The sequence below is a fragment of the Pipistrellus hanaki genome (assembly GCF_964339955.1).
Source record: "Pipistrellus hanaki genome assembly, chromosome: 4".
NCBI classification, from domain to species: domain Eukaryota; kingdom Metazoa; phylum Chordata; class Mammalia; order Chiroptera; family Vespertilionidae; genus Pipistrellus; species Pipistrellus hanaki.
In genome coordinates, this window is record NC_140506.1 from 68,106,841 (window position 1) to 68,132,791 (window position 25,951).

At 45.2% G+C, this 25,951-nt stretch overlaps 1 protein-coding gene across 1 annotated transcript in view; it reads left to right on the top strand.

Annotated features, from left to right (window-relative positions):
• LMNB1 (lamin B1) overlaps positions 1–25,951 on the top strand; it is a 48,834-nt gene that overhangs the window by 17,436 nt on the left and 5,447 nt on the right. Inside the window, exons 2-9 of the mRNA XM_084881396.1 lie at positions 7,466–7,622; positions 8,529–8,654; positions 11,359–11,529; positions 13,206–13,331; positions 18,475–18,695; positions 20,001–20,226; positions 21,092–21,196; positions 24,312–24,431. Coding sequence (XP_084737522.1) covers positions 7,466–7,622; positions 8,529–8,654; positions 11,359–11,529; positions 13,206–13,331; positions 18,475–18,695; positions 20,001–20,226; positions 21,092–21,196; positions 24,312–24,431 — 1,252 coding nt within the window. The remainder of the gene's footprint in view (positions 1–7,465; positions 7,623–8,528; positions 8,655–11,358; positions 11,530–13,205; positions 13,332–18,474; positions 18,696–20,000; positions 20,227–21,091; positions 21,197–24,311; positions 24,432–25,951) is intronic.

Genomic DNA, 25,951 nt, shown 5'->3' on the forward strand with positions numbered 1-25,951 from the left:
GAGAGATAGAAACATCAATGATGAGCGAATCATTGATTGGCTGCCTTCAGCAAACCCCCCTACTGGGGACTGAGCCCACAACCCAGGCATATGCCCTTGACCAGAATCAAAGCCCGGACCCTTCAGTCCACAGGCTGTCGCTCTGTCCACTAAGCCAAACCAGCTAGGACAGAGCATTCTTAATTAGGATAGAGTATCAACTACCTTTTTTTCCTTTATTTTTGTTAATCCTCACCCAAGGATTTTTTTTTCATTGCCAACTACGCTTTATAAAACTCTCTCCCTATCTGCAGTTGGAATATTGGTTCTTCTGTAAACATCTACAGTAAATGGGTATGTTTTTGACTTACATGTAGTGTGCCTATTTTTAGTGTTAGATGCACAAATTGAATTTAGATGAAAATACAGAAAGGTCTCCTAAGGAATACCGTAGGCAGGTCCGTAGGCAGGTCCGTCACACTGAACAAATCCGGTTATGAAACATAGTCAAAGAGGAATGCCCACTGGCCCTGGATTTCTGTCTAAGTTGCTCTCTGTTCCTGGGCTTTGTCAGTCTGCTTAGGTGAGAACTGCAGCCAGTCCCTGTGCGTGGTTTAGATGTCAGTTCTGCAGGTTTCTGCACTTAGATCAGGGACTGACAGGTCAGGACTTCCTGCAGCACTTTTAATGAATGAAAAAAAAAAATAAGAGAAATAATAGGAAACTGACAATTTTATGTTCAAGATGTTAACTTGCTGCAGGTTCTTCATATGTTGGCAGCTTATATGGCCCATAAAACTCACTGATTCATGGCTTCTGATCGAGTGTAATCTTAAGAATTTTTTTCATTAGCTATCTAACCTAGGAGATTGGCCGATGATAGGGAGGACATCTAGGGATGCAACTTTTAGAGATTATAAAAGTGTCATAGTTATTTATTTATTTTTAGGAAAATACATGATATTTTACATGGCATAAAAAAGACAGAATGGGTTTTTTGGGAGTCTATTTGAGACTACTAAAACAGTCATTATTTATACACTGGAGGCCTGATGCATGAAGATTGGTGCAAAAATGGGCCTTCCTTCCCCTGGCTTGCCTGCACCACCTTCGCTCTGGCCAGAACCACCTTTCTGCCTTAGCTCCAGCCTGGAGCCGCCTTTCCACCTTCCCACGATGCCCAGAGGCCTGAGGTAGTGCAGAACGCCTGCATCGTTGCCATGGCGACGATGCAAATGCAAGTGGCCTACCCTACCCCCCCCCCCTGCTCCGTGACTGTATGCAAATTAGCCCATCATCTTTGTTGGGTTAATTTGCATACTCACTCCTGATTGTCTGGTAGGCATCCTGAAGGTACAGTCAATTTGCATCTTTTTCTTTTATTAGTTTAGATTGTCCATGTAGAACCCTCAAAGAGTTTTCAGTCTCCTGAGGTAGCTAGGTACTTGCACAAGTACAGACTTATATAATAAGTGTAACATAGATGTGCAAGAAACAGACATAGTATCCAACTCTCTTCCTCTTTCCCCTTGAGCCAAGGCACATAAACATGGAAAACAATTTTAAGCACACTTTTAATTCTGATTTGTATTTTCCTAATATGTTCAGTAATGTCAAAGTTACAGCTTTAGGAAAGAATTTGTAATGGAACAATGCATATTTTTTATAAAATAACAGCATATAAGTAACTAAAAACTTGACATTAAATTTCAGCTATTACCTTGGGTGACTCCAGGTATCACACATTTGAAGCATATCCTACTCATCCCCTTTAGTCCACTCCTTGTCATATCTGGTCATGATTTTTGTTGAAGAAGCCAGTATATTTTAGTCATTAGTTGCACTCTCTTCCTTTTTTTGACTCCTTGTATTTACTGTACTCCACAAGGTGTTGTGGAGTATCTTTCATTTGTGGTTTAGCATTCTGGATCTGGAACCATGTACATTAATTATATCCATTAAATCAATGAAGTAAAACACTCAGAATTAGAGGATCTGTGAAGTTGGAGTGATATTATGTGTCTTTGTTTTTGTGTGAATTCAGTATCCTTGGTGGGCTATTTGGTTTCTGGGAAGCACAAGTTCACTCCCCTGCCCTTGCAAAGTACCACTTTATGATATGAGATTTAAATGATAAACAGTGGTGCAGTAGAGTGTTTGTAATTGTTAAGTAATTTGAACCAGTCGCTTTTGTAAATATTGTGGAATACATAACATTTTAAAAAATCATATGCATTATAATATGTATTCCTGCCCAGCTCTGGTCATTTCTACAGTGGGATAAAATAATAGCTCCTCCACAAGCATTGATTCTGTTCTGTGGAGTTCCCAGCTAGGACCCAGCAATTGTCGTAATGAGGCATTCTTTTTTGTTATAAATTAATGACTACATGGGATTAAAAAACAAACAAAAAAAACCCCACTTGATTCCCCCCCACAAATCTTCAGGGAAAGGTTGCCACCTTGTGGTTTTTTAAAAAAAATAAAGGATTTAAGAAAAATCTGATATGACTGCTGAGATTTTATGAATATAGTTGTTTTATGACACCAAAATGAATAAGAAAGGAATACTATTAAATCTCTTTATATTTGCTTATCCTTTAGACAGATTTTCTTTTTTAGCCCACTCAAACATTTGTAGTAGAAATAATCTACAATTGCAGTTTTAATTAAGAGCATATATTGAGAATTTTGATGTTAATTTATAATTAATGATAATAGAATTATTTGAATGAAAAAATATTTTTTTTAAAAAATATATTTTTATTGATTTTGTACAGAGAGGAAGGGAGAGAGATAGAGAGCTAGAAACATCGATGAGAGAGAGTCATCGATCAGCAGCCTCCTGCACACCCCCTACCGGGGATATGCCCGCAACCAAGGTACATGCCCTTGACTGGAATCGAACCCAGGACCTCTCAGTCCCCAAGCCGACGCTCTATCCATTGAGCCAAACCGGTTTCGGCTGAAAAAATACTTTTTTTTTTTTTTTTTTTTTTTTTTTTTTTTTTCAAATCAATCTTTATTGTTCATATTATTACAAAGGTTCCTCATTTCTTCCCCCCTCCACCAGGTTCCCACCCCACCCTCCGCCCCCTCCCCATCCCCCATTGTCCTCATCCATAGGTGCACAGTTTATGTTCAGTCTCTTCCTCCCTCCCTTTCCCCGATAGTAAATCCCTTTTCAGATAGTAAATCTGTTACTTAGCATTATCTCATATCAATAATACCTCCACATGCCAATGATACACTTCACACAAAAGACATTTCCAAATAGGTCAACCAGCCTCATCCAGGCCCCACCCAAGGCACTCACAGATCAACACCCCAGCGCTATACTAACTCAACACATCCAGATCTAAGCCTTCATCACTTGATTCAGCAGACCCTCAAGTTCCCGCAAAAGTTTCCAGCCATGTCTGAGAGGCAGCCGTGGGCAGGTACAGGCGAGGAGCGTGCTGTTTCGGGCCTGGCTGCTCCGGGCCTGGCCTCTGTTGCTCTGGTTCGTTCCACAACCAGCTGCTCCGGGTCTGGTCACTGCCGCTCCCGACCTAGTTGCTCTGGACTTGGCTGTTGCTGCTACAGGCCTGGCCGCACCCGACCCGGCTGCTCTGGGCCCGGTTGCTCCGGTCCCGGCCGCTCCGGGCCTGGCCGCTCCCAGCCTGACAGCCGCTGCTCCGGGCCTGGCTGCTCCCAGCCTGGCAGCCGCTGCTCCTGGCCTGGCCGCACCAGACCCGGCTGCTCCGGGCCTGGCCGCTCCCAGCCTGGCAGCCGCTGCTCCTGGCCTGGCCGCACCAGACCCGGCTGCTCCGGGCCTGGCCGCTCCCAGCCTGGCAGCCGCTGCTCCGGGCCTGGCCGCACAAGACCCGGCTGCTCCGGGCCTGGTCGCTCCCAGCCTGGCAGTCGCTGCTCCGGGCCTGGCCGCACCAGACCCGGCTGCTCCGGGCCTGGCCGCTCCCAGCCTGGCAGCCGCTTCTCCGGGCCTGGCCACTCCCAGCCTGGCAGCCGCTGCTCCTGGCCTGGCCGCACCAGACCCGGCTGCTCCGGGCCTGGCCGCTCCCAGCCTGGCAGCCGCTGCTCCTGGCCTGGCCGCACCAGACCCGGCTACTCCGGGCCTGGCCGCTCCCAGCCTGGCAGCTGCTGTTCCAGGCCTGGCCGCACCAGACCCGGCTGCTCCGGGCCTGGCCGCTCCCAGCCTGGCAGCCGCTTCTCCAGGCCTGGCCACTCCCAGCCTGGCAGCCGCTGCTCCGGGCCTGGCCGCACCAGACCCGGCTGCTCCGGGCCTGGCCGCTCCCAGCCTGGCAGCTGCTGCTCCGGGCCTGGCCGCTCCCAGCCTGGCAGCCGCTGCTCCGGGCCTGGCCACACCAGACCCGGCTGCTCCGGGCCTGGCCGCTCCCAGCCTGGCAGCCGCTGCTCCGGGCCTGGCCGCACCAGACCCGGCTGCTCCGGGCCTGGCCGCTCCCAGCCTGGCAGCCGCTGCTCCTGGCCTGGCCGCACCAGACCCGGCTGCTCCGGGCCTGGCCGCTCCCAGCCTGGCAGCCGCTGCTCCTGGCCTGGCCGCACCAGACCCGGCTGCTCCGGGCCTGGCCGCTCCCAGCCTGGCAGCTGCTGCTCCGGGCCTGGCCGCTCCCAGCCTGGCAGCCGCTGCTCCGGGCCTGGCCACACCAGACCCGGCTGCTCCGGGCCTGGCTGCTCCCAGCCTGGCAGCTGCTGCTCCGGGCCTGGCCGCTCCTAGCCTGGCAGCCGCTGCTCCAGGCCTGGCCACACCAGACCCAGCTGCTCCGGGCCTGGCCGCTCCCAGCCTGGCCGCCTCTGCTCCGGGCCTGGCCGCACCCGACCCGGCTGCTCCGAGCCTGGCCGCTCCCAGCCTGGATTCTTCGTGGTTGTCTACTGCTGTTCTGGGCCTGGCTGCTCCCAACCCGGCTGCTCTGGGCCGGGCTTCTCCGGGCCCAGCCACTCCGTGTCTGGGTGTTCCTGGACTGGCCACCCTGGGCTTGGCCGCCTCTGCCTCAGGCCTGGCTGCCACTGCCCCAGGTCTGGCTGCTCCAGTGCTGGCCGTTGATGCTCTTGTTCTGGCTGCTGCTGTTCTGGGGCCTGGCCACTGCTGCTCCGGGCCCAGCTGCCACTGCCTTGTGCCTGGCCACTCTAGGCCTGGTCGCCGCTGTTCCAACATTCTGTCCCTTTTTTCTCTTCTTTTTTTTTTTCTTTTTTTAAAAAAAAACAACAAAACGCATTTATATTGCAATGTTGGCTGGTGCGTTGAGTTCTGACTTAGTCTTTGATTTTTCAAGATCTTCTTTGTATTCTTTCTTAAGTAATTTTACTATCATTTGCTCTCACTTGATTTCTTCACATTGAGAACTTCTTTGGTTTCTTCCTCCTTGTCCTGGGAGCTCAGCAGGTTGGCCTGTGGCACCCCTTTGTTCTCCGCGGGCTCCCACGCTGCTCCAGCCTGTTGCCGGGGTCGGCGCCGCCCAGGAAGCAGCCCCCGTCCTTGGCTCCGTTGCCAGCGCTCAGCAGTCGAAGGCTCAGGGGCACCCCCCCCACTGGGGGCCCCGTCGCCCGGCTCCTTGCTGGCGCCCAGCTGGCCGGTGTCCGGCAGGGGCTCCTGCTCCTCGTGGCGTTCCTCCAGTCTGGAGCTTTCTTTCTCCCTCCCACTAGGGGAGTCCAGGATCAGAGTCAACAGACTGTCCTCTGCGCACAGTGTGCGCGACTCCGGGGGCTCGGCCTTTCGCCGCGCTCCCAGGACTCCACCTCACAGCCCCGTCTCCCCCTGCCCGAGCCTGGGTCCCCAGGGACTGGCCCAGACCTGGAGTTCGGGGAGGTCTGGACTGAGGCTCAGAGCTGCCGCTGGAGGCTTTGTTTCTTCCGGCTAGGGTAATCCAGCATCAGAGTCAACATTCAGTCCTCTGCGCGCCATGTGCGCGCGACTCCGGGGGCCCCGCATTTCGCCGTCCCCCGGGATTGTCTCCCCCTGCCGGAGCCTGGGTCCCCAGGGTCTGGCACATAACTTGGGGCTCAGCGCTGCCGGTTCGGGGGTTCCGCCCAGGCTGGGGGTTCTATTTCCTTCCTGCTAGGGAACGCCAGGCAGCACCCAGCCCTCTCCTCCTCTCCGGCTGCGACCTCTCCGCGCGCGCGTGCGTGCGAGGGCGCAGCATGTCTCCGTACCTTAGGCTTTTTTTCAGCTCCTCTGATTTTCCTTCTGGTTTTCTCCCTCCTTCCTATTGTAGAGTTTTCAGTCAGTCGACTACCTGTAGCTCTGGGCAATGTCCACTCTACATTTTAGTTGTATTCCTTTGAAATTGTTGTGAGCTGCTGCGGCTAGGTGTATACCCGAGCAGCCATCTTGGATCCTCCTGAAAAAATACTTTTAAGAGTTAATTACTTGACAAAATATATCCAAAGGAACCTTAATATTATAATATAGAATGAACTCTAGTTAATAAAAAGTGATATTTAAAAGAAAAACCTCAATTTAGATATCATTTTTTGGGTAGTTAATAATGTAAACTAAAGTAATTAATTTTCCTTCAGAGACACCCTAATTTATAGTTAAGGAAGTCCTAAAAATCACCTCCTATGTAAGGAATGGAAAGGCTTGTAAGTTGGGGTCCTTTAGTTCTTTTATCAAGGGAGTTTCTATAAGATACCAAGTTACAAAATTGCTTTTTATAGTAACTTTATTTTTCACTTGTTTAATCTCATTTTATATCTTGATTTATAGGTCCTTTTCATCTTTGGTTTATAATATTCATTGTATTAAAAATAATAAATACTTATTTTTTAAAAAATGTGTGAGAATCATATATACATGCCTGCATATATGTCTCATACATGCCAACGCCCCCACCACCACACCAGAGTTGGTTATTAAACATTTACCAGCATACTCTTGGATGGAATCCATACAATATTTTAACAAGGAAAAGCTGAAGGGTACAGTTGGGGAACTTAGTGGTAAGACTGCAGGAAGAGAACCCAACACCAGGATTGACTTTGCCTCCAGGCTGCAGGCCTCTCTGTGTTTGACGGCAATGGTGTCAGAGCCCATAGCCGATGCGATAGCCAATAAGAATTTAGAAGAAATTTCCGTTTTTGTTTTATTTTGATTCCTCCCCCTCAGTGCATCTTTATACAAGAAGAACTGAATTGTGATTTGATTAATAGATTAAGAAATATATGTTAAAAAAAAAAAAGAGTCTTCTTACAGAAACATGTAATTCCTTTTTATAGAACAAGGAGCACACGTGTTCTTCCTCAGAGATAACCAGGATTGTGGTACATTGGTCCCTGTGGACTTGTGCTAGGGAAAGTACTGAAAGGGAAAGCTGTTGTCCCCCCAATGCTCCAGAATTGCTTCTCTGATTTTAGCAGCTTATGGCAGCGTTAGATAAACGGCCTCTCCGCTTCCCCCTGAGCAGGGTGGGAGAAGACCTCACGTCAGGGGTAGAACTTGATGTCTTGTGCTTCTTCACTTGTCTTGCAGTTACGCTAAGAAAGAATCTGATCTTAATGGAGCCCAGATGAAGCTCCGAGAGTATGAAGCAGCACTGAATTCTAAAGATGCGGCTCTGGCCACTGCACTTGGTGACAAGAAAAGTTTAGAAGTCGAATTGGAGGATCTGAAGGATCAGATTGCCCAGGTCAGTAACTGCTGCTCTTGAGCCCTATGCAGCAGGATAATTAATTGCCTTACCTCTCTTGGTTGATTGATTTTGAAGTTTATTTTTTATTACTTTAAAAAATTTAGTTTGATTATTTTATGGCTTATCTGATGGTCTTGAGGTAGCTAATATTCAAAGCACCTTCACTCTTTTTTCCCCCTCATTTTTTTATTAAGGTATTATATGTGTACATATCTTACCATTGCCCCCCCACACCACTCCCATACATGCCCTCACCCCCCAGAGTTTTGCGTCCATTGGTTATGCTTATGTGCATGCATAGAAGTCCTTTGGTTGATCTCTTATCTCCCCCACCTCTCCCTAACCTTCCCGCTGTAATTTCACATTCCGTTTGATGCTTTACTGTCTCTGTATCTATCTTTTTGTTCATCAGTTTATAATGTTCTTTATTATCCAAAAATTGAGTGAGATCATGTGGTATTTTTCTTTCATTGACTGGCTTATTTCAAGCACCTCCACTCTTTAGTCATTGTGTCTTGATTATGCTCTTCTGCTTCTTGCTCTCAAAGCCTCATTTTTGTACAAAATGTGAGGTAGGAAAAGAGAAGGTGTCATTTGGTGCTCTGCACACAGGAAAAGATGAAAGTGGTAGCTAAATCTTGGGCTTGCGTTTTGAAATGTGAGAAGTCTCTGTTCGTTCCCTGCTGCCAGTTACCAGATTTGAGAGGTGTTTTGGTGTGGCACTCTGTGGGTGAGACAGCAACTGTGAAAACACATTTAAGGATAAAAGTTACCATGAGGGACTCTCATACACTTGTAATTACATAGAGGTTGCAATACTTGATTGGATTCCATCCATATCTATTAAGTTTATTACTATATGATTGCTGTATAACCTCCATCAATTCTTTTTTCTTATGTTAGTTGGAAACCTCCTTGACTGCTGCCAAAAAACAGTTAGCCGACGAAACTCTCCTTAAAGTGGATTTGGAGAACCGCTGTCAGAGCCTCACCGAGGACTTGGAGTTCCGTAAAAGCATGTATGAGGAGGTAACTACGTCTAATTTTACCTTTTCAAGGTGTGGAGGGATCCCAAAAGGCTTTGTTATAACTTTTTATGTAAATAATGGGGAGAAATTTTGTAGGTAAATTTTTCAAGGCACTGCTGCGAAAAGGCTGCTTATGAGAAAACAGGTATGATTTTACTTCATCTGATTTATAAAGGCTTAGTCACAGCAGTTAATTACTGTTTACGCATCCGTATTAGTTGTGTATTACTGCCTGACAGATTGCTCCAAAACTTAGCAGCTTAAAGCCACAGACCTTTATTATTTCACAGTTTCTGGAGGTGGGGATTCTGAGAGCTGTCTCACTGCATGGCTATGCTTCAGGGTCTCTCGTGAGGTTACAGTCAGGCTTTCACTTGGGCTGGAGCACCTGCTTCCCAGCGCCGTCACAGGCTGTGGGCGGGAGCCGTTAGCTCAGCGGGGGCCTCTCCAGAGGGCTGCTCACCACGTGGCTCCTCCCAAGAGTGGCGATGAAGGAGAGAGTAAGAGCAAGACAGAGGCCTCATTATCCTCTGGAAGCTAATCCCCGAAGTGATGCATCTTCACTCTCCATCTCTGACTCCAGCCACCGCACAGGGCGTGAATACCAGGAGGCAGCAACCGCTGGGGGCCTTCTTGAAGGCTGGCGCCCGTAGTGTGGATAGCTATCTGGATATATTTAAGGTATCACTTGCAAGCCTTCCCTTCTGTGGCAAACCATGGGGGATTGAAGGCAGCAGGTGTTGCCAAAAAAAAAAAAAAAAAAAAAAAGTAATAAAATTGGAGAAAAAGGAATGTCTATTTCCTCCAAATTGAAGAGGGTTGGCCTGAATCCAGGGCAAACATGCAGTTAAGTAATTAAATGTTTCTAGAAGTAATATAATTTTGAAAACAACAATTAACAATGATTTGAACATAGGAATTTATAAGTTAAATTTTTTATTGTAAAAAATATTAGAAATCTGACCATTTTTTTATAATGATAGAGTATTAAAAGGGTATTATTGGGACTAAGAGCACTCTTAAACATTCTGACTTTGGGCAACTTTTGAATTGTTTTTTAATTTAAAAATGAAATACTTGTTATTTTTTTCTTTAAGGAGTGGAGAAGATCAAAATGGAATATTGTGTGTGAAAGCTACTTGTAAACTAGCGAATGCTACTAAATCTTGTTAACAACAGTTTTGCTTTATAAATGGAGATATTTTTATATTAAGTTGACAACATTTTTGTTTTGCTATGTTAAAATTGTTTGTAATTTATCACTGCTTATTCTGATGCTGTGCGTGGACTCCTTTCATCTCAGCTTTCTAATGTACATCATTGGGGAACATCTTGTTAGTTTTTGCTTTATTTGAGAATGAATTTAAAATATTCCTTTTTTACATGGAAGAAATAATTCTATTCCATAAATATACCTAAGTTCCTTAATAGGGACAGTTAAAGGGGCAAGAATGGTAGGAGAAAACCAGGAAGAGGAGGAAGGGTAGTAGACAAAGGGCTAAATTATTAGTACGTGCTCAATATTTGCTGAGCTAAACCTTTCATTTGCATGCTTTTCACTTCATTAAATAGATGTGAGCCCTGGGAGGTTAATAGCAGAACTAGAAATTGAACCTGGTTTTCTGGTTCTGTCCAATGCATTTTCCTCAGCAAAGAAGTGTTAAAAGAAAGATGAGGAAAGGCATTGGAAAACACTTGCAGTAAGATGATACAGGAACAAGAACTTCAGTGGGTTATACCCCCCTCTTGTGGCCTCTTTAATTATTGTCATTAAAGAACGATCTGTTGTATTTTCAGAGCTGGGAGTGGGAATGGAAACTTGACTCCCGGGCTTGTGTTTCTAGACATTCTAGTTTTGGACAGTTCCTTAAAACGTAGAGCAAAGGATTGAGCCTACATTCTATTCTTTAACAGTGAATTGTCACAAATACTCAAGATAGTAAAGTGCTAATTGTTAAGGTTCTGTATCAGTCGGTATTGATACCTCAGCAGCAGCTCTTACAAAAACTCATGTAAATTAGCTTGCTCTGCCTATTATTGCATCTTAGTATGTCTAAGATGCACAGATCTTCTAGTTGAAGTTGTCCCTACAAGTTGAACTTGTCACATGGATTTTTCTCAGAGGTCTCCTTAGGATCATCAATATGACAATTTAGAACACATGTGTCAAACACAGGGCCCGAGGGCCAAATCCAGCCTGCCAGGCCTTGCAATGTGGCCCGCACACCGCTGTCATCACTGCACTCCGCTGTCAGTTTATGACATTGTCAGTTTATGACTGTTCAGTAAACCATTCGGCCCGCGATTTAGGCTGGATTTTAGATTTTGGCCCCTTCTCTGATTGAGTTCGACACCCCTAATTTAGAAAACCAGTTACCATTCGGTGTACATAGTTATGCATAACTGCATGGTACTTTAGTTACATCTCTCAGGCCATTTCTTGCCTTCAGAGAAATAAATAGCTGTGCTACTGAAAAGAAATATAGAATTCTCAGGGCTTGAGATGCTGTCATTTCTTTATTAGTTTCATCCTTGAAATCTTCTGATTTGAAAATGATGGCAAAAAACTATACTCCCATGCCCACCAGGACAGATGCGAGGGTGGGTACCTAAACTCCAGGTCGCTCTGATGCCACTCACACTTGTACCAGTGCTGCCACGGTAAGCAACCTGGTTTTATATATTCCTTCCTCTTCCTCCCCCAGGAGATCAATGAGACCAGAAGGAAGCATGAAACTCGCCTGGTAGAGGTGGATTCCGGGCGTCAGATCGAGTATGAGTACAAGCTGGCACAAGCCCTTCACGAGATGCGTGAGCAGCACGATGCCCAGGTCAAGATGTACAAGGAGGAGCTGGAGCAGACCTACCACGCCAAAGTAAGGTCGCTTCGGCGGGCAGGTTCAAACGCTGAGCCATGACCTCAGCCACCTTTGCTCTGTTCTAGTTTTCTATTTTAAAATTTATCTTTGTTGCTGAAAGTATTACAGATATTTCTCTCTTTTTTTTTCCCCAGTGACCCTCCTTCTCCCCCACCCGCTACCCCCTGGCTTTCACCACATGCTAAATAAATGTTGCTATTGTAGAAATTGTTAAGAGGAAGTAGGATTATTCTAATGTTACCTGAGATGAGGGTTTATCTTTTTGTTCCACTGATCAGTCATGTCATGTCCTAGCAGTAAAACCCAAGACATCTGAAAACAGTTTTCTTTCAATAACAAGTGCTGATCACGCAATACTGCACTTCCACGCGATTATAAACGAACGCTGGGCTGCATCTAGTTCTGACCTCCATGGCATCACACGCTTGGGGCTTTTTGAACAAAGGCCAAATGGAAAGTCTGACACTTCTTCCTCTGCCACTATTATTAATTGAAAAAATATTATAAAACTTTTGTATTAGCAGACCATGAAAAAAATCTATCAAATCACCAACGAGTTCAAGCTTTCCTAGGAAATGATTTTACCCCGATGCGGTAAATGTTACATGTTTTAATTAGAAAGGATTATTAGTGAAGGTTTAGAAAGTTAGGGTCATAGAGGTATTGAAAATAATTTCTGTTGCATGGCCTTACACTGTTCATGTGGTTTTAATTCATTTTATGATGTAATAGTTGGTTGGTGGAAGGGAGAGGTTTTTTTTTTTTTTTTTTAAATATATATATTTTATTGATTTTTTTACAGAGAGGAAGGGAGAGGGATAGAGAGCTGGAAACATCGATGAGAGAGAGATATCAATCAGCTGCCTCCTGCACACCCCCTACTGAGGATGTGCCTGCAACCAATGTACATGCCTTGACCGCAATCGAACCTGGGACCATTCAGTCCACAGGCTGACTCTCTATCCACTGAGCCAAACCAGTTTCTGTGGGAGATGTTCTTTAAGCCCCATATTCAATTGCCCAATACTTGTTCAGTGCGAGGCATTGTGCTGGGCAGTGGAGGAGCCAAAGTAAGGATCCGACGGTCCGTCACATGGACTGTGGCCTCAAAGGAAACCAGGGGAGAGACAGCGTACAAAAAAAGCATGCTGAGCACATGCAGAATAAATACTATGGGCATTTGGAGGAATAGGATATTGAATTACCTGAGGAGCTGGGTTTTTTTGTTTGTTTGTTTTGTTTTTTGCTTCTGAAAGGAAGTGTTTCTGTCTGGTTTTAAGTAATCTATCAATTAGTGCTTTCTGCCTATTTTCTTTATATTCTGTATTATTTGGCGGGTTAGAAATATTTGATGTTTGTTTTCCTACCATGGTTAAACTGCTACTGCCCAACAGAGAAATGTTGATCGGAGACATTAGAGATATAATGGACAAAATGTTGGAGTAATACACGTTGGGCAAAGACCCAGGTATGTGAACATTGTTAAAGGTCAGACATTGAAGCTCTTAATGTTACTTTTCCCGTGTCTGCCAACTTCATGCCGCTCTTCCTGTTTCATCAACCAGTTACCAGCAGCGCTGAGGTTTGACATGAAACGCCTTGAGGTGAATCATGCTTCCTCATTTGTGTGCCCCGTTTCACAAAGGCTGACGATCGCTTGCTTCTTCTTTTAGCTCGAGAATGCCAGGCTCTCGTCAGAGATGAACACGTCTTCGGTCAACAGCGCCAGGGAAGAACTCATGGAAAGTCGTATGAGAATCGAGAGCCTTTCGTCCCAGCTTTCTAATCTGCAGAAAGAGGTAAGTCACATCTTCCCGGACGAGGAACCGAAGATGAACTTGAAGCCACCTCCACCCGGGTGGTCCCCCTGGCTTTGCTCTGCCCCGAGCCGCTTTGCAGAGAGGGTGGAGTTTGTCTGCGTTCACAGGGCCGCCCAGGTTTCTCCACTTTGCCTTGCGGAACGTCCTCCGAGCGGAAGACCGTTATTCCTAAACTGGTAGATTGATCCGCCGCTCACCTTACTTACTTGGAAAGTAACCTGAGCTTCTGTTTTTCTTGAGGAAATTTTGTTTTAAATTTTACACATCAGATTAAACTTTTATCTTATTCTTGATTAAAGTTTTCTCTTTATTTCTTTTTCTCTGATTTTAGTGACATCTTTTTCTTGATTATAAAACTGACAACATTTATTGCAGGAATTTATTAGAAAACAAAGTAGACAGTGACTTACTTTAAGTATAAAATAAGGTAATATAAAAAAAAAAAAAATTGAAGCTTTTATAGTGTCGGTTATGTGAACTTTATTACTGACACCATAGATATAAACATTATTTTAGACCTATTTTGTCCTGGTAGTATTTTGAAGTTTTCATGGAACAGTAAGGCTGGAAGGACCTTTGAGTTCTCCCAGCCCGACCATGGAGGTGAGTTGAACAACTCGCCCAGAGACTGCACACTGACCAATGGGGTTCTTTCCTAGTTTCCAGTTTGTTTGTTTTTAAATGTTCTTATTGACTTTTTTAGAGAGAGAGGAAAGGAAAAGGATAGAGATAGAAACATCAAGGATGAGAGAGAAACGTCATCTATTGGTTGCCTCCTGCACGCCCCCTAATGGGGATCAAGCCTGTAACCCAGGCATGTGCGCTGATGGGGAATTGACCAGTGACCTCCTGGTTCCTGGTCGACGCTTAACCACTGAGCTATACTGGCTGGGCTTTTTCTTTTTTCTTTTCTTTTTCTTATATGTCCGATTCTTCACTTTACATCACAATCTCTTCAAAGATTTTCTATTAGGAATTTAATACTCTTTTTTTTTTTTTTTTTTTTTTTTTCCGTTGCAGCATCTTAACAGGCACCTTTCCAAAAACAGGCCTCTTTGTTCTTACTTTGACTTGACATTTACTACGTTTTCTCCATTTAATACATTATATTCCAGGTGTCCCTCCTGCAATTTTACGTTTCCCTGGCTTTTCTTATTCAAGTCTTTGGCTGCTGTTTAATCCACTTGACTGAGCCCATCAGATACTGTGCCCATCCTTGCAAGCTTTTTTGTTAACTTCAGTTTAGTAGATTTTCAATGATGTCAGGCAGGACCCCGGGGATTTTTGGAGCTAACTCTTTAGGAAAGAGGAGAGAAGAGGAGCACATCCTTCAGGCAGAACAGTTTTACATTTCTCTGTTGGGGGAGGTGGGGAAGGGGTGATCCTTTCTCCCGTTCATTACTGATATCAGATTTTATGACAAAGAATATACCTTGAGGAATATCTTCATTCATTGATATATTTTAGCCCTAGAAAGATCATCAAAAATGAAAAGCCATCTCTCAATGCTTAAATGTCGTTATACCTTAATAGTATTAATGTTGAGTCATATCAGTTTCATCACGCTGCTTCTTAGGCCACAGAATTTCCTTTAAGTTATGACGCATGTTAGCGAAGTACTTCTTAAATTTTATTTAAGATGGACATAGCCTTTCAAATGCTGACTTTAGAAAATGTTTTTAAATACTACATGTTAGCAGTATTATGTTCTGGAATTAGGGGTTTTTACATGCTGCTTACAGCATTTCTGTCATTTCTTTCTAGACTTTTCACTTTGGCTAAGTTAATTTGTTGGTCAGTCTCTTTGTATGCAGGCATGTCCAGTGGCACTGTGAAAGCATGTTTCGTTTTTGTTTTCTTACACCCAGACTCTGGAAACTGCTATTGCAACTAGAGCGTAATAAACTAGTGCAATAAATTGTTACAAACTATAAAATAAAATAAAAAACAAGACCATTAGAGGTCAGTCATAAAATTTTAGAGTTCGAGGTGGGATCTTACAGGTAATTAGGCCTCTTCACTTTCCAAATGTGGATACTGGGTGAGTGAGTGCCGAGGGTCTCCTCTGTAGCTGACAGCAGGATTGGGAGGGAGACCTGCTTCTCATGTCCCGTTCGATGTTTTTCACACATAACAGATGCAGTGCAGCTATTTAAAATATAATTTAAATGTTCCTATTTAAACTACAAAATGATTCAGAATAACTTTAAACCCTTTTTAGCCTACATTTTGATTTCTCTCTTTTTTTTTTTTAAATTTATTATTATTATTATTATTATTTTTTTTTCTCTCTTAAGGAACTCTGGAGCATCAACGACAGACCAATAGGGGTGTTTCAGGGTTTATACATCCAGGCACAGAGGTTTTCTGAATCTTGGGAACTTTTCGTCTCATCAGCCCCTTTATCTTTTTTTTTTTTTTTTTTTTTTTTTTTTTAATTTGTAACATTTATTTCATTTTATTGTAAAGTATGTATGTCATCTGCCCCTTTAGATCCCATCTTGTTGCCCATTCTGTCTACCTCCCACCTGGGAATAAGGTGAAGAGATTCATTGAAGAAGAGAATTCATTGAACAGCGCGCATATATATATATATATATATATATATTTTTTTTTTTTAATATATTTTATTGATTTTGTACAGAGAGGAAGAGAGAGGGATAGAGAGTTAGAAACATCGATGAGAGAGAGTCATCGATCAGCTGCCTCTTGCACATCTCCTACTGGGGATATGCCCGCAACCAAGGTACATGCCCTTGACCGGAATCGAACCCGGGAACCTTCAGTCCCCAAGCCAATGCTCTATCCATTGAGCCAAACCGGTCTTGGCTATATATTTTTTTTAATTTTTAAATTTTTTAAAAAATTTTATTTATTTATTTATTTTTAGAAGAAAGAACATATAAGAAATCGAGAGGATAAAATGTATTTCTCAGTTTATAGCATTGCTTTTGCAAATGCATCTAAGTGCAAGCTCTCAGAGGCAGGGACTATGTTTGGTATCACTATTATGAAGAAGGCCTGCTTCTGATACAGAATGTTAGATGCTGCTCTGAATTGTAATTGATTGATTGATTGATTATTTTTTAAACAACTTTTTTGGGGGGGCATAATTCAGGGTTTACCAAAAAGTTGGAAACATGGTCCAGACAGTTCCCCTGTCTCCCTTCCCCCGTTGCCCCTATTGGTTAGCATTTTGTTCATGGTCTGAACTGAGACCTGACAGCAGTAGACTCCAGACTGTTTGGGTTTCACCACGTCTTCTGTTACTGCTATTTTTCTGCTCCAGGGAGCCCCTCTCCCGAGTCTCCTGGTCTGGCACAGCTTCTCAGGCTTCCCTTGTTCTTATGACCATACAGTTTTGAGGAGCACTAACAGGTATCCTACAGACTGTCCCCGATTGGATTTATCGGGTGCTTTTCTCCCGATTAGCCTGGTTCATGTATTTAGGTGCCCTTATTGCATCAAATCAGGGATGATGTGACATCATGTTAGATCCCTGGTGATGTCAGTCTTCGCAGTTAGGTAAAGTGGGGTTTGCCAGGTTTCTCCCCGACCAGATGACTGTTCTTCCCTCCTCACACTCATTTCCGAGCTGTCAGGGCTGAAGGGCAGGGATTCAGCTCTACATGCTGAGGTGGACTGTCTGCATTTATTAACCAGAACGCTTAAGTAGAGGTGTAGTTCTTCTGCCCTGTTGACACATTGATTTATTCATGTATTGGTTCACATCAGGATGAACTCATGGATATTTCACTCGGGCTATGATCCAGTACTACATCTCTTCCCCAGCTTCGGCCATAAAAGTTCCTCAGGGTGGGGGTTGCCACGGCCCCCACTTTGGAGCACTTCTTTACTTCCTGGTGCTCGGAGGTGCTGCGGGCTCACCTTGTATCCTCCCTGCCCCCACCTCAGGTCTCAGGTCTGCCATTTCTCCCAGGAGCCCTGAGGAGAAGGTACATGCACATGGGGTCAGGCTCTGAGTGTGCTCACTGGTACCGGGGTCGCTGCTTCCCGGCCCTCCCGCAGGCAGAGCTAGGCCATCCGTGAATGTATGCTAACCCGTGTTTGCGCTCTTGGTTGCCTCCTTGCCTGAATGTTGAGCTAAATACAGATTCGTACTGATGCCTCTGACTCCTACCCTGTACCTCAGGGTTCATTTCAGGCTCCCTTCCTCGCTTACCTGTAATTTTTCTCTCGGAGAGTAAGAAACCTGGTTTCTTCCATCCTGTTTACTGACTCGTTCGAGCCCAGTGTACGTATAAAGCAGTTTCACAGTTTGTTGCCCACACCCTGCTGGCAATAAATCTCCCTGAGGTGCGCAGTGTGTCTGCACCGCGTAGCCTTCCTTTTATCTCTGGGCTCCCAGGGCCTCAGCTGTCCGTCGGTCCTTTTGAATTGATGACCTTTGTCGCTTTCTGAGGCTACTGAGATGAATTCTGTCTTGGAGAAATATAGAGGAATAATTACCTGGTGAGCCACAAGGTTTCTAAGATTAACTTCCTGGCACGGGATGTATAATTTCTCTTTTTTTAAAATACCAAACTTGAAGTTTTTATATTTACAACGATATTTTGCAGAGCACACTGTGTTGTTAGACTTTGCGGGCAGGGTGAGCATGAGAGCACAGCAGTCCCACAGGGACTCTCCCTAAAGGGACAGCCAGAGCCCCTGTGGAGTCCCCAATAGTTCCAGCAACGCTCAGAAACGCCCTGTGTTTCCTTCTGTCAACGAGTCTCTTATCTTTTTTTAGTTCTTTACCTTTGTTGATTGATACTTCTGAGCTAAAAGGATTGTAAGGGAGTCAGACTTGACTTTCATTAAAGCCCTAGTTTTAGAATTCTGTTTTATTTGGTCAAATATGGAAAACTTACATGTATATTTATGACACATTTGATGGCTATATCCTTTATAAAGCATTTCCTGTGGGCTGCATTTTATATTGGAGGAATTTTGGTTTTTAAATTCTAAAAATCAAAAGCTCTTGCATTCTGAATCTCTTAGACATTCCTTAGGATTCTATTTGCTTTCCAGCCCAGGCAGAGGATCATGGTTTAAAATAGCCGCCTGTGCTAATGTGGGAATGTTCCTCGAAAGTCAATGTGTCCCCTTGAATCCGCAGTCTAGAGCCTGCTTGGAGAGGATCCAAGAGCTGGAGGACTTGCTCGCCAAAGAAAGAGACAACTCTCGGCGCATGCTGTCTGACAAAGAGAGGGAGATGGCGGAAATAAGGGACCAGATGCAGCAACAGCTGAGCGATTATGAGCAACTTCTCGACGTAAAGTTAGCCCTCGACATGGAAATCAGTGCTTACAGGAAACTCCTAGAAGGTGAAGAGGAGAGGTGAGCAACCCGGGCATCTACTATGGCCTACTTTTGCCCCCCCCCCCCCCCTTTTATTTAAAGGAGAGTAGATAGGATTGGGTTATATTTTAAAACAGGTTAACTTTAAATATTTTCTCTGTCATTTCTTTTAACACCTGGGTGTTGAAATGTTCATAGTAATAGATCATATTTCTATGTCAGCAACAAAAACTGTGGTTCAATCAGTCTATTATTATTATTATTATTATTATTATTACTAGAGGCCCAGTGCATGAAATTCGTGCACGGGTGGGGGGTGTCCCCTCAGCCCAGCCTGCACCCTCTGATCTGGGACCCCTTGAGGGATGTCCGACTGCCAGTTTAGGGCCAATCCCAGGGATCAGGCCTAAACTGGCAGTTGGACATCCCTCTCACAATCCTGGACCGCTGGCTCCTAATTGTTCACCTGCTTGGTCATCTCTAACTGTCTCCCCCCCCCCCCCCCCCCGCTGGTCTGATTTTCCCTAACTGCTCCTTGCTGCTGGCCAGGTTGCCCCAGCTGCCCCCTCCCTGCCTGCCTGATTGCTCCTAACTGCCTCCTCCCGTTGGCCTGGTCACCCTCAACTCCCCCTCCCCCCATCCCCCTGCTGGCTTGGTCACCCCACACAGCCTGCTTGTTCAGTGGTTTGGTCTTCTCTCACTAATCCCCCTGCCAGCCTGGTCGTATGCAGCCATCTCTTGAGGGTGTGAGGGTCAATTTGCATAACACCTATTTATTTCTTTCCTTTGAGATTTAAAATGTTTTGTAATTTAATAAGTTGTAAAATATCAGATTTGCTGAAAGAGACTTTCTACTTATTTTTCAAATCAGGATTAGTGTATAAATCCTTTTTAACACCTCTTCTCAGAGAAAAAGTTCCAATGGAAAAGTATCTGATTTAGAATAGAAAGCCATTCAATTTCAGTATTGCATACAGCTGTGATTATAATCTCGTAAAAAGAAAACGCAGGTACGATAAGACTAAAAAGCACAGTAAATATAGCAGTGTTTGCGTAGGGTGATGGTAGAGGGGACAGTTTCTTCCGGTTTTCCGAACCTTCTGCCTTACGGCTGTTACATTCTGTCCCCGGGGAAAGCATGCAGATGGCGGCTATCGCTCTAAGGAAACTGATGGCGGACATCCTCCCGCAAAGAAATCCATCTTAGCTAATATGCGCGCCGGCTTGTCTCACAGATCGCCGGTCGTGCTGTGCTTCGGAAGTGCACGTGCAGGGTTTTAACACCCACGTTTAAGGCAGGAGGGGAAGCGTGTCTCACAAACGGAGCACTCTGTTTCCTTGCAGATTGAAGCTCTCGCCGAGCCCTTCCTCCCGTGTGACAGTCTCACGAGCATCCTCCAGTCGCAGCGTGCGCACCGCCAGGGGGAAGCGGAAGAGAGTGGACGTGGAAGAATCGGAGGCGAGCAGCAGTGTTAGCATCTCTCATTCCGCCTCAGCCACCGGGAACATCCGTATCGAAGAGATAGATGTTGACGGGAAATTTATCCGCTTGAAGAACACGTCCGAACAGGTAAAAAAAAATTTCCCCCCAGCAGGACTTTGCTGACTGGTGGGCTACCCTGCAATTGTGACAGCTCCTCAGCCTTTACGTGGATTTAGTGGCCTTCACCGAAGTTCATGGAGAAAGTGTCAGTGACACCAGGAGGGGGAAAGTGGAGCTGGTGCGCGAAGCGGTTTGAAGGTTTTCTTCATTAGCCCCTCCTTACAGAAGCGCCAGGGCTTCTGCTCACCCCCGGTCGTTTTGTCACGGTGGCCTTCTCGGGGATGATGGCTGTTCCTCCCTGCCCGAGCAAGGTTTCTGAAAAACTTGGCGTGTGGGTGTGAATGGAGGGTATTCTTTCACAGCCATTAGCTTCACGAAAAGAAGGAAATATAAGCCAGACTCAGGTATTTCCTCTCTAAATGAAGGAGTGAACGAATGCTAATGCATCTGGGCCACTTCTGCCCACATTTAATCTGCAGCGTGGTCAAAGTTGCTGTTTTGCTGAATGACAAAGCCATATTTTCTTTTTTTTTTATCTCTGTTTTTATTTTAGAGGGAAGGAGAGTGAAGGTGAGAAAGGGAAAGAGAGGGAGAAGGAGAGGAAGAGAGAGAGAGAGAAACATCAAAGTGAGATTGAAATATCAACTGGTTGCCTCCTGAATGTGCCCCTACTGGGGGTTGAACCTGAAACTTTTTGGTGTATGGGATGATGCTCCAACCAAGTGAGCCACACTGGCCAGGGCACCATGTTTTCTTTGTATTATAGGAAAATAGGAATCATGGGAGTCAGCCATAAAGCTAGATTAACTTCCTTTATAGACTCATTTGTTTGATTATTCCATAGCTCTCTGTGTATTTGAAGTGACCGTGTTTTATTTTCTTCTCTGAATAGGATCAACCAATGGGAGGCTGGGAGATGATCAGAAAAATAGGAGACACATCAGTCAGTTACAAATATACCTCAAGATATGTGCTGAAGGCAGGGCAGACTGTTACAGTAAGTGGATTTAGTCATTTAACTTCATTGTCTTACCTATCAATATTTCAGGAAAATGTTTGGCTTAAAGAGAAGCATTTTAGAAATGGGCATTAAAACATCTTTGACATCATTAGGAAATCACACATGCTATTAAAGATTTTAAAAGGTCTGTGTTATTGAGAGTTGTAGTTGTCTATTAAAAGTGAAAGAATTGACCTATGAATTCTTTCTATTTTGTCTGAACAAGTAAAACAGCTGTCTCCTGACTGGTAATTGTAGCCCAGGGTCCTTGAGAGGATACTGCTTGGCATAGAGAACAGTTAGGAAGACCATCTGTCATGCTGGGATCAGTCTCCCCGCGACAGCCTTTAGTCTCAGATGAGCATCAGAATGTGGGCAGTGGGTAATGTCCAGGCCCCACTCACCTTAGTCACCATCTCTGGTGCTGGGATAGGGACTGCTTACGTTCTCAGTAGAAGTCATTAGGTGATAGGCACTGCTTAACGAGCCACTCCTTGAAACAGTATTTTACCAAAAATAGTATTTTACCAAAAATAGTTACACGTGGATTTTACATGATATGTAAAAGATTTAGGGAGATGGGCTATTTGCCATTCTGATTTGTTTTGAATTCTAAGTGGTTCTCTATTGCTGTGTTCTGAAACACTGCATCTTCACTGGTGGCTAAATATCATTTGCTCATTTTCAGAGAATTTTCATTGATTAAGCACCAGGTTCCTTTGCTCTACTTAGTAAGTAGCTTTAGCAAACAATATGTTAGCTTTGATAGAGATCTTTAACAAGTTACTGTTTTCATCCCTAGAGAATGTAGAGATGGCTTTTTATCAATTCTTTTAAAAATATTAAACATGTTTTAAATTTGGATCGATATAAACCTTACTTAGTGTCTAAGAGCAAAAGCTGAAGAGGTTAGAACTTATCTTTTAAAAGTTATTCATAGAGCTTGGTGCCATATTGTGAAAATGTCAGATGCTAATTTTATAATCATAGGTAAAAATGGGAACAAATACCCTAATTACATTATCCTTTCCTCTCCGTAGTAATTACTACACTGAGAAAATTGCTCAGTTTTTATTATTTGTCTTATGGAAGCTGCATAATGTAGTGGAAAGCATCTAACATTTTAATTCAGAAGATTCAGATTTGAGTGTGCTCTCTATCTCTTTAAAGTAATGTGAAGCCATTATGCCAATCACTGCATTTTCCACTGCATATAATTCCACAGGACTGAATAGATACACATTCTGTAGGAAGAGGAGAGAAGCCAGTTGTCATATAAAATACTGGAGTACTTTTTTTTTCTCTAGTCGGTATCATGAAATGTGAGAAGCATGTTAGTGATAAGTGATTTATCTATAAAATTGTAAGAGGCGATAGCAAAGATGAATTTAAAATTCTAGAACAGAAATAAGAGAACTACACAGGTCATTGTAAATTTTCTTGTAGCCACATTTAAAAAGAGTAAAGAAAGATGTGAAATTAACTTTAGCACTACATTTTATTTAATCCGGTATATCCAAAATATCGCCATTTCAACATGGAATCAATATAAAAAATTGTCAGATAGTTTACTATTTTTTGAATTGAGTCTTCCAACTGATGTCCTTTCTGCATATCTCCATTTGGACCAGCCACACTTCTGGTGCTCACAGCCACTCTGCTCTGGGACATATTTATTACTTTTAAGTTAAATTACCCAGTAAGATTGCTGATATTTTATGATTATTATTTACACGAAACCAACCACGCGATTCCATGTGGACTGGTGAAAAGTTTTGCTCGCAACTAGGAAAACACTAAAGTTCCAAATAATCTGGAAGTCTGCTCAGATGCATTCCTTTTCCAGTTTTCTCCCAGGACATGCCCCCTGGCCCTTGCCACGCGTAATGCCGATGGAAGGCCTGGGAGCTGCGAGTGGGCATCTGACGAGGAAGGGCTCCTCATCAGCACTCCATAGGCTTTCCCGCATTTGGAAGTATACTGGCCTGGACCATCTCCGGTCTTCTTCCGCCGTCAGATAGCCCGTTGTGTTGTAAAACAAGTTACTGGTAGAGAACTTTCCTCGTTTCATGTGGTTCTTCAGGACAATCGGGACAGGTTGCCGTGTTGTTGAGGTGTAGAGGTGTAGTGACTTGTCCAGGATTGACACCTACGTTTTCTACTCTAAAGTTTTTTCCACTTTACCCATATTCTCCTGCCAGTAAGTACATTAAAAATATGGCAGAATTTTCATGCTGATGAAAGGGAAAATGTAATTGTCTTCTTTGTTTTGCCTGTTTCAATAGCAGTCACATTCCTGTATCTTTTTAAATTGGTTTTTTTATAGAGAGGAAGGAAGAGAGAGAGAGGTAGAAACATCGGTGAAAGAGAAACATCGATCAGCTGCCTCCTGCACACTCCCCACTAGGGATGTGTCTGCAACCAAGATGCATGCCCAGGAATTGAACCTGGGACCCTTCAGTCTGCAGGCCGACGCTCTAGCCACTGAGCCAAACCGGTTAAGGCTCCTGTATCTTTCTGGAGTTCCATTTCACACGGTTCCTGGTTGGAGACATACCACTGTCCATGAGTATTCTCTATAGGCCGTCTCCCCCAGAAGGTCTGAGAGAAGTTAGTCCTCCTGGATCCCTGCTGCAGGCAGCTGGAGGACAGATACTGGGAGGGGTCAGCGGCTCCCTTCACATGAACTCAGGGGGCTAATAGAATGCCGACAGCGAGAGCTCGATTCACTGAGCAAGCCAGCCACCCCTTGTCCTGGATAAAAATGTCCATCTTCTAGGTACGATTTTCATCCCATTTTATGGATGACAACAGTAAGGTAACTTTCTCCAGGGTAAGCTGACATGCAGAGGAACTAGGAGGTGAATGTAGGCAACTTTACTTCCGAGCCCCGTGTCATCATTTTCACTTATCAGCGGAGGAAGCTGAAGCCCAGATAAGTTGTGCGGGTTCTCCTTGACACAGCCAGTTCATGTAGCGGGTCTGGAGCTAGGGCACAGGTCTGGGGCCTTTAGAATCGGCCCTCCTGGGTGTTCAGCTCTCTCAGAATGGTGCTGTCATCAGCAGGCGGATATGGGTTCTGAGTAGACTGATGTCCTGGTTTTGTTTCCAGATCTGGGCTGCAAACGCGGGTGTCACAGCCAGCCCTCCCACCGACCTCATCTGGAAGAACCAGAACTCCTGGGGCACTGGCGAAGACGTGAAGGTCATCCTGAGAAATTCTCAGGGAGAGGTACGGCTTTTCATGTTATCAACACCACTACCACTACCACTACAACTTTCGGGTGAGGCGGAACTTTCGGGTCCGCCTCACCCGAAAGTTCATCACGCGAGCGTGGCTTCTTTGCAGAAATCAAATCAAAAAGTGACCAATTGCTTAAGTCAGACCAGGGCTGCCGCATAATTCAGGGGACGCTGACTTCAGACATGGGGACGCTGACTTCAGACGTGGGGACGCAGTATGAGTGTCAGAGTCCTGACTGGTGACAGCAGAGGCTCAGTGAGCCTGGCCAAGCAGCGGTCCCCATGCACACAGCTGTGTGCCCTTGGCAGCTTCCTTCCCTGGCTTAGTTTTCTCTAAAACGGAGATAAGGCAATGTAAGTGAGCAGCTGACATTAATACAGTGAGAGCAGCAGCATGAGACAGTCCTGGGAGGTGCTTGGAACAGCATCTGGCCTCTGTGAACGCAGTGTCACCAACCTTGTCACTGGCTGTCAGTGTGTGTGAGACTGGATTCGAAGATTGTGGAGTTTGAAGATTTGCTTGATGTGTATGTTTTCAACATGCCAGTCCTAGAATTCTTGTCAAAGCACCTTACCCATCCCCAAATGTCAGGTAAAGTCACCTCGTGCCCCCACCACACACACACACACACACACACACACACACACCCATGAGTGTGCTCTCGTGCACCAGGAGACACAAGTGTCTGTGGGAGGGAGTGGCCTCAGGCAAATCCCAGTGCCCCGAGGGCTGCTTCTCTCCCGACGGGCCAGGTGCAGGCCTCGTGCCCCACCCCGCGCCGGCCAGATGGGCCCCTCACTGGAGAGTGAGGACCTGCTCTCATTCTTTCCTGGCGTTGTGCCTAGCACACAGTAGGCATTCAGTGAGAATTTCCTGGATACATTTTTAAAAAAATCAAAACATGGACCGTCACTTAAGTTCAGAGAAATAAAGTGATTAACTGAGCTGTCATGGGGCTGAGGTATTTGCATCGGAAGTCCTGTGCCAGCCCCCTTCCCATCCTCCCTCACTGTCAGCGCGCTGATGACTAACGGCTCCACGCAAGGGACCCGCTGAAGGATGCGGAGCGCCCCTGGTCTCAGGCTGAGGCTGGGATGGAACGGCATCTGTCTTGTCTGTAGGCCTCAGTCTAGCCGTGTTAGTTTTGGGGGTGCACCTGGGACTCTCACCTCCAAATGCCCGCTGGGTTCTCCGGGTAGGGGAGTGCTTACAGTGCCCTCAGTAATTCACAGGCTTCCAGTGCGGGGTCTCCCTCCTGTTTGTCTGCGCTGGCCCTGGCCTGCTGCCTGCAGCCCTTGGGAGGTGCTGGGATTTCCGTAGCCCCTGGGCTGGTGGTCCCCTGTAACTGACGTGGGCAGAGCACACGTCCCTTTCGGAACCCGTAGGGGCAGTGTGCGCTAGGTTGGAAGGCGCTGTGGGAAGGCAGGTGAAATCGGCTTGTGTGAGCCGTGGGATCTGGTTGCCACCCAGAGCGTTCTTTTCTGTGTGAAAAGGTGTTCCAACTTAGA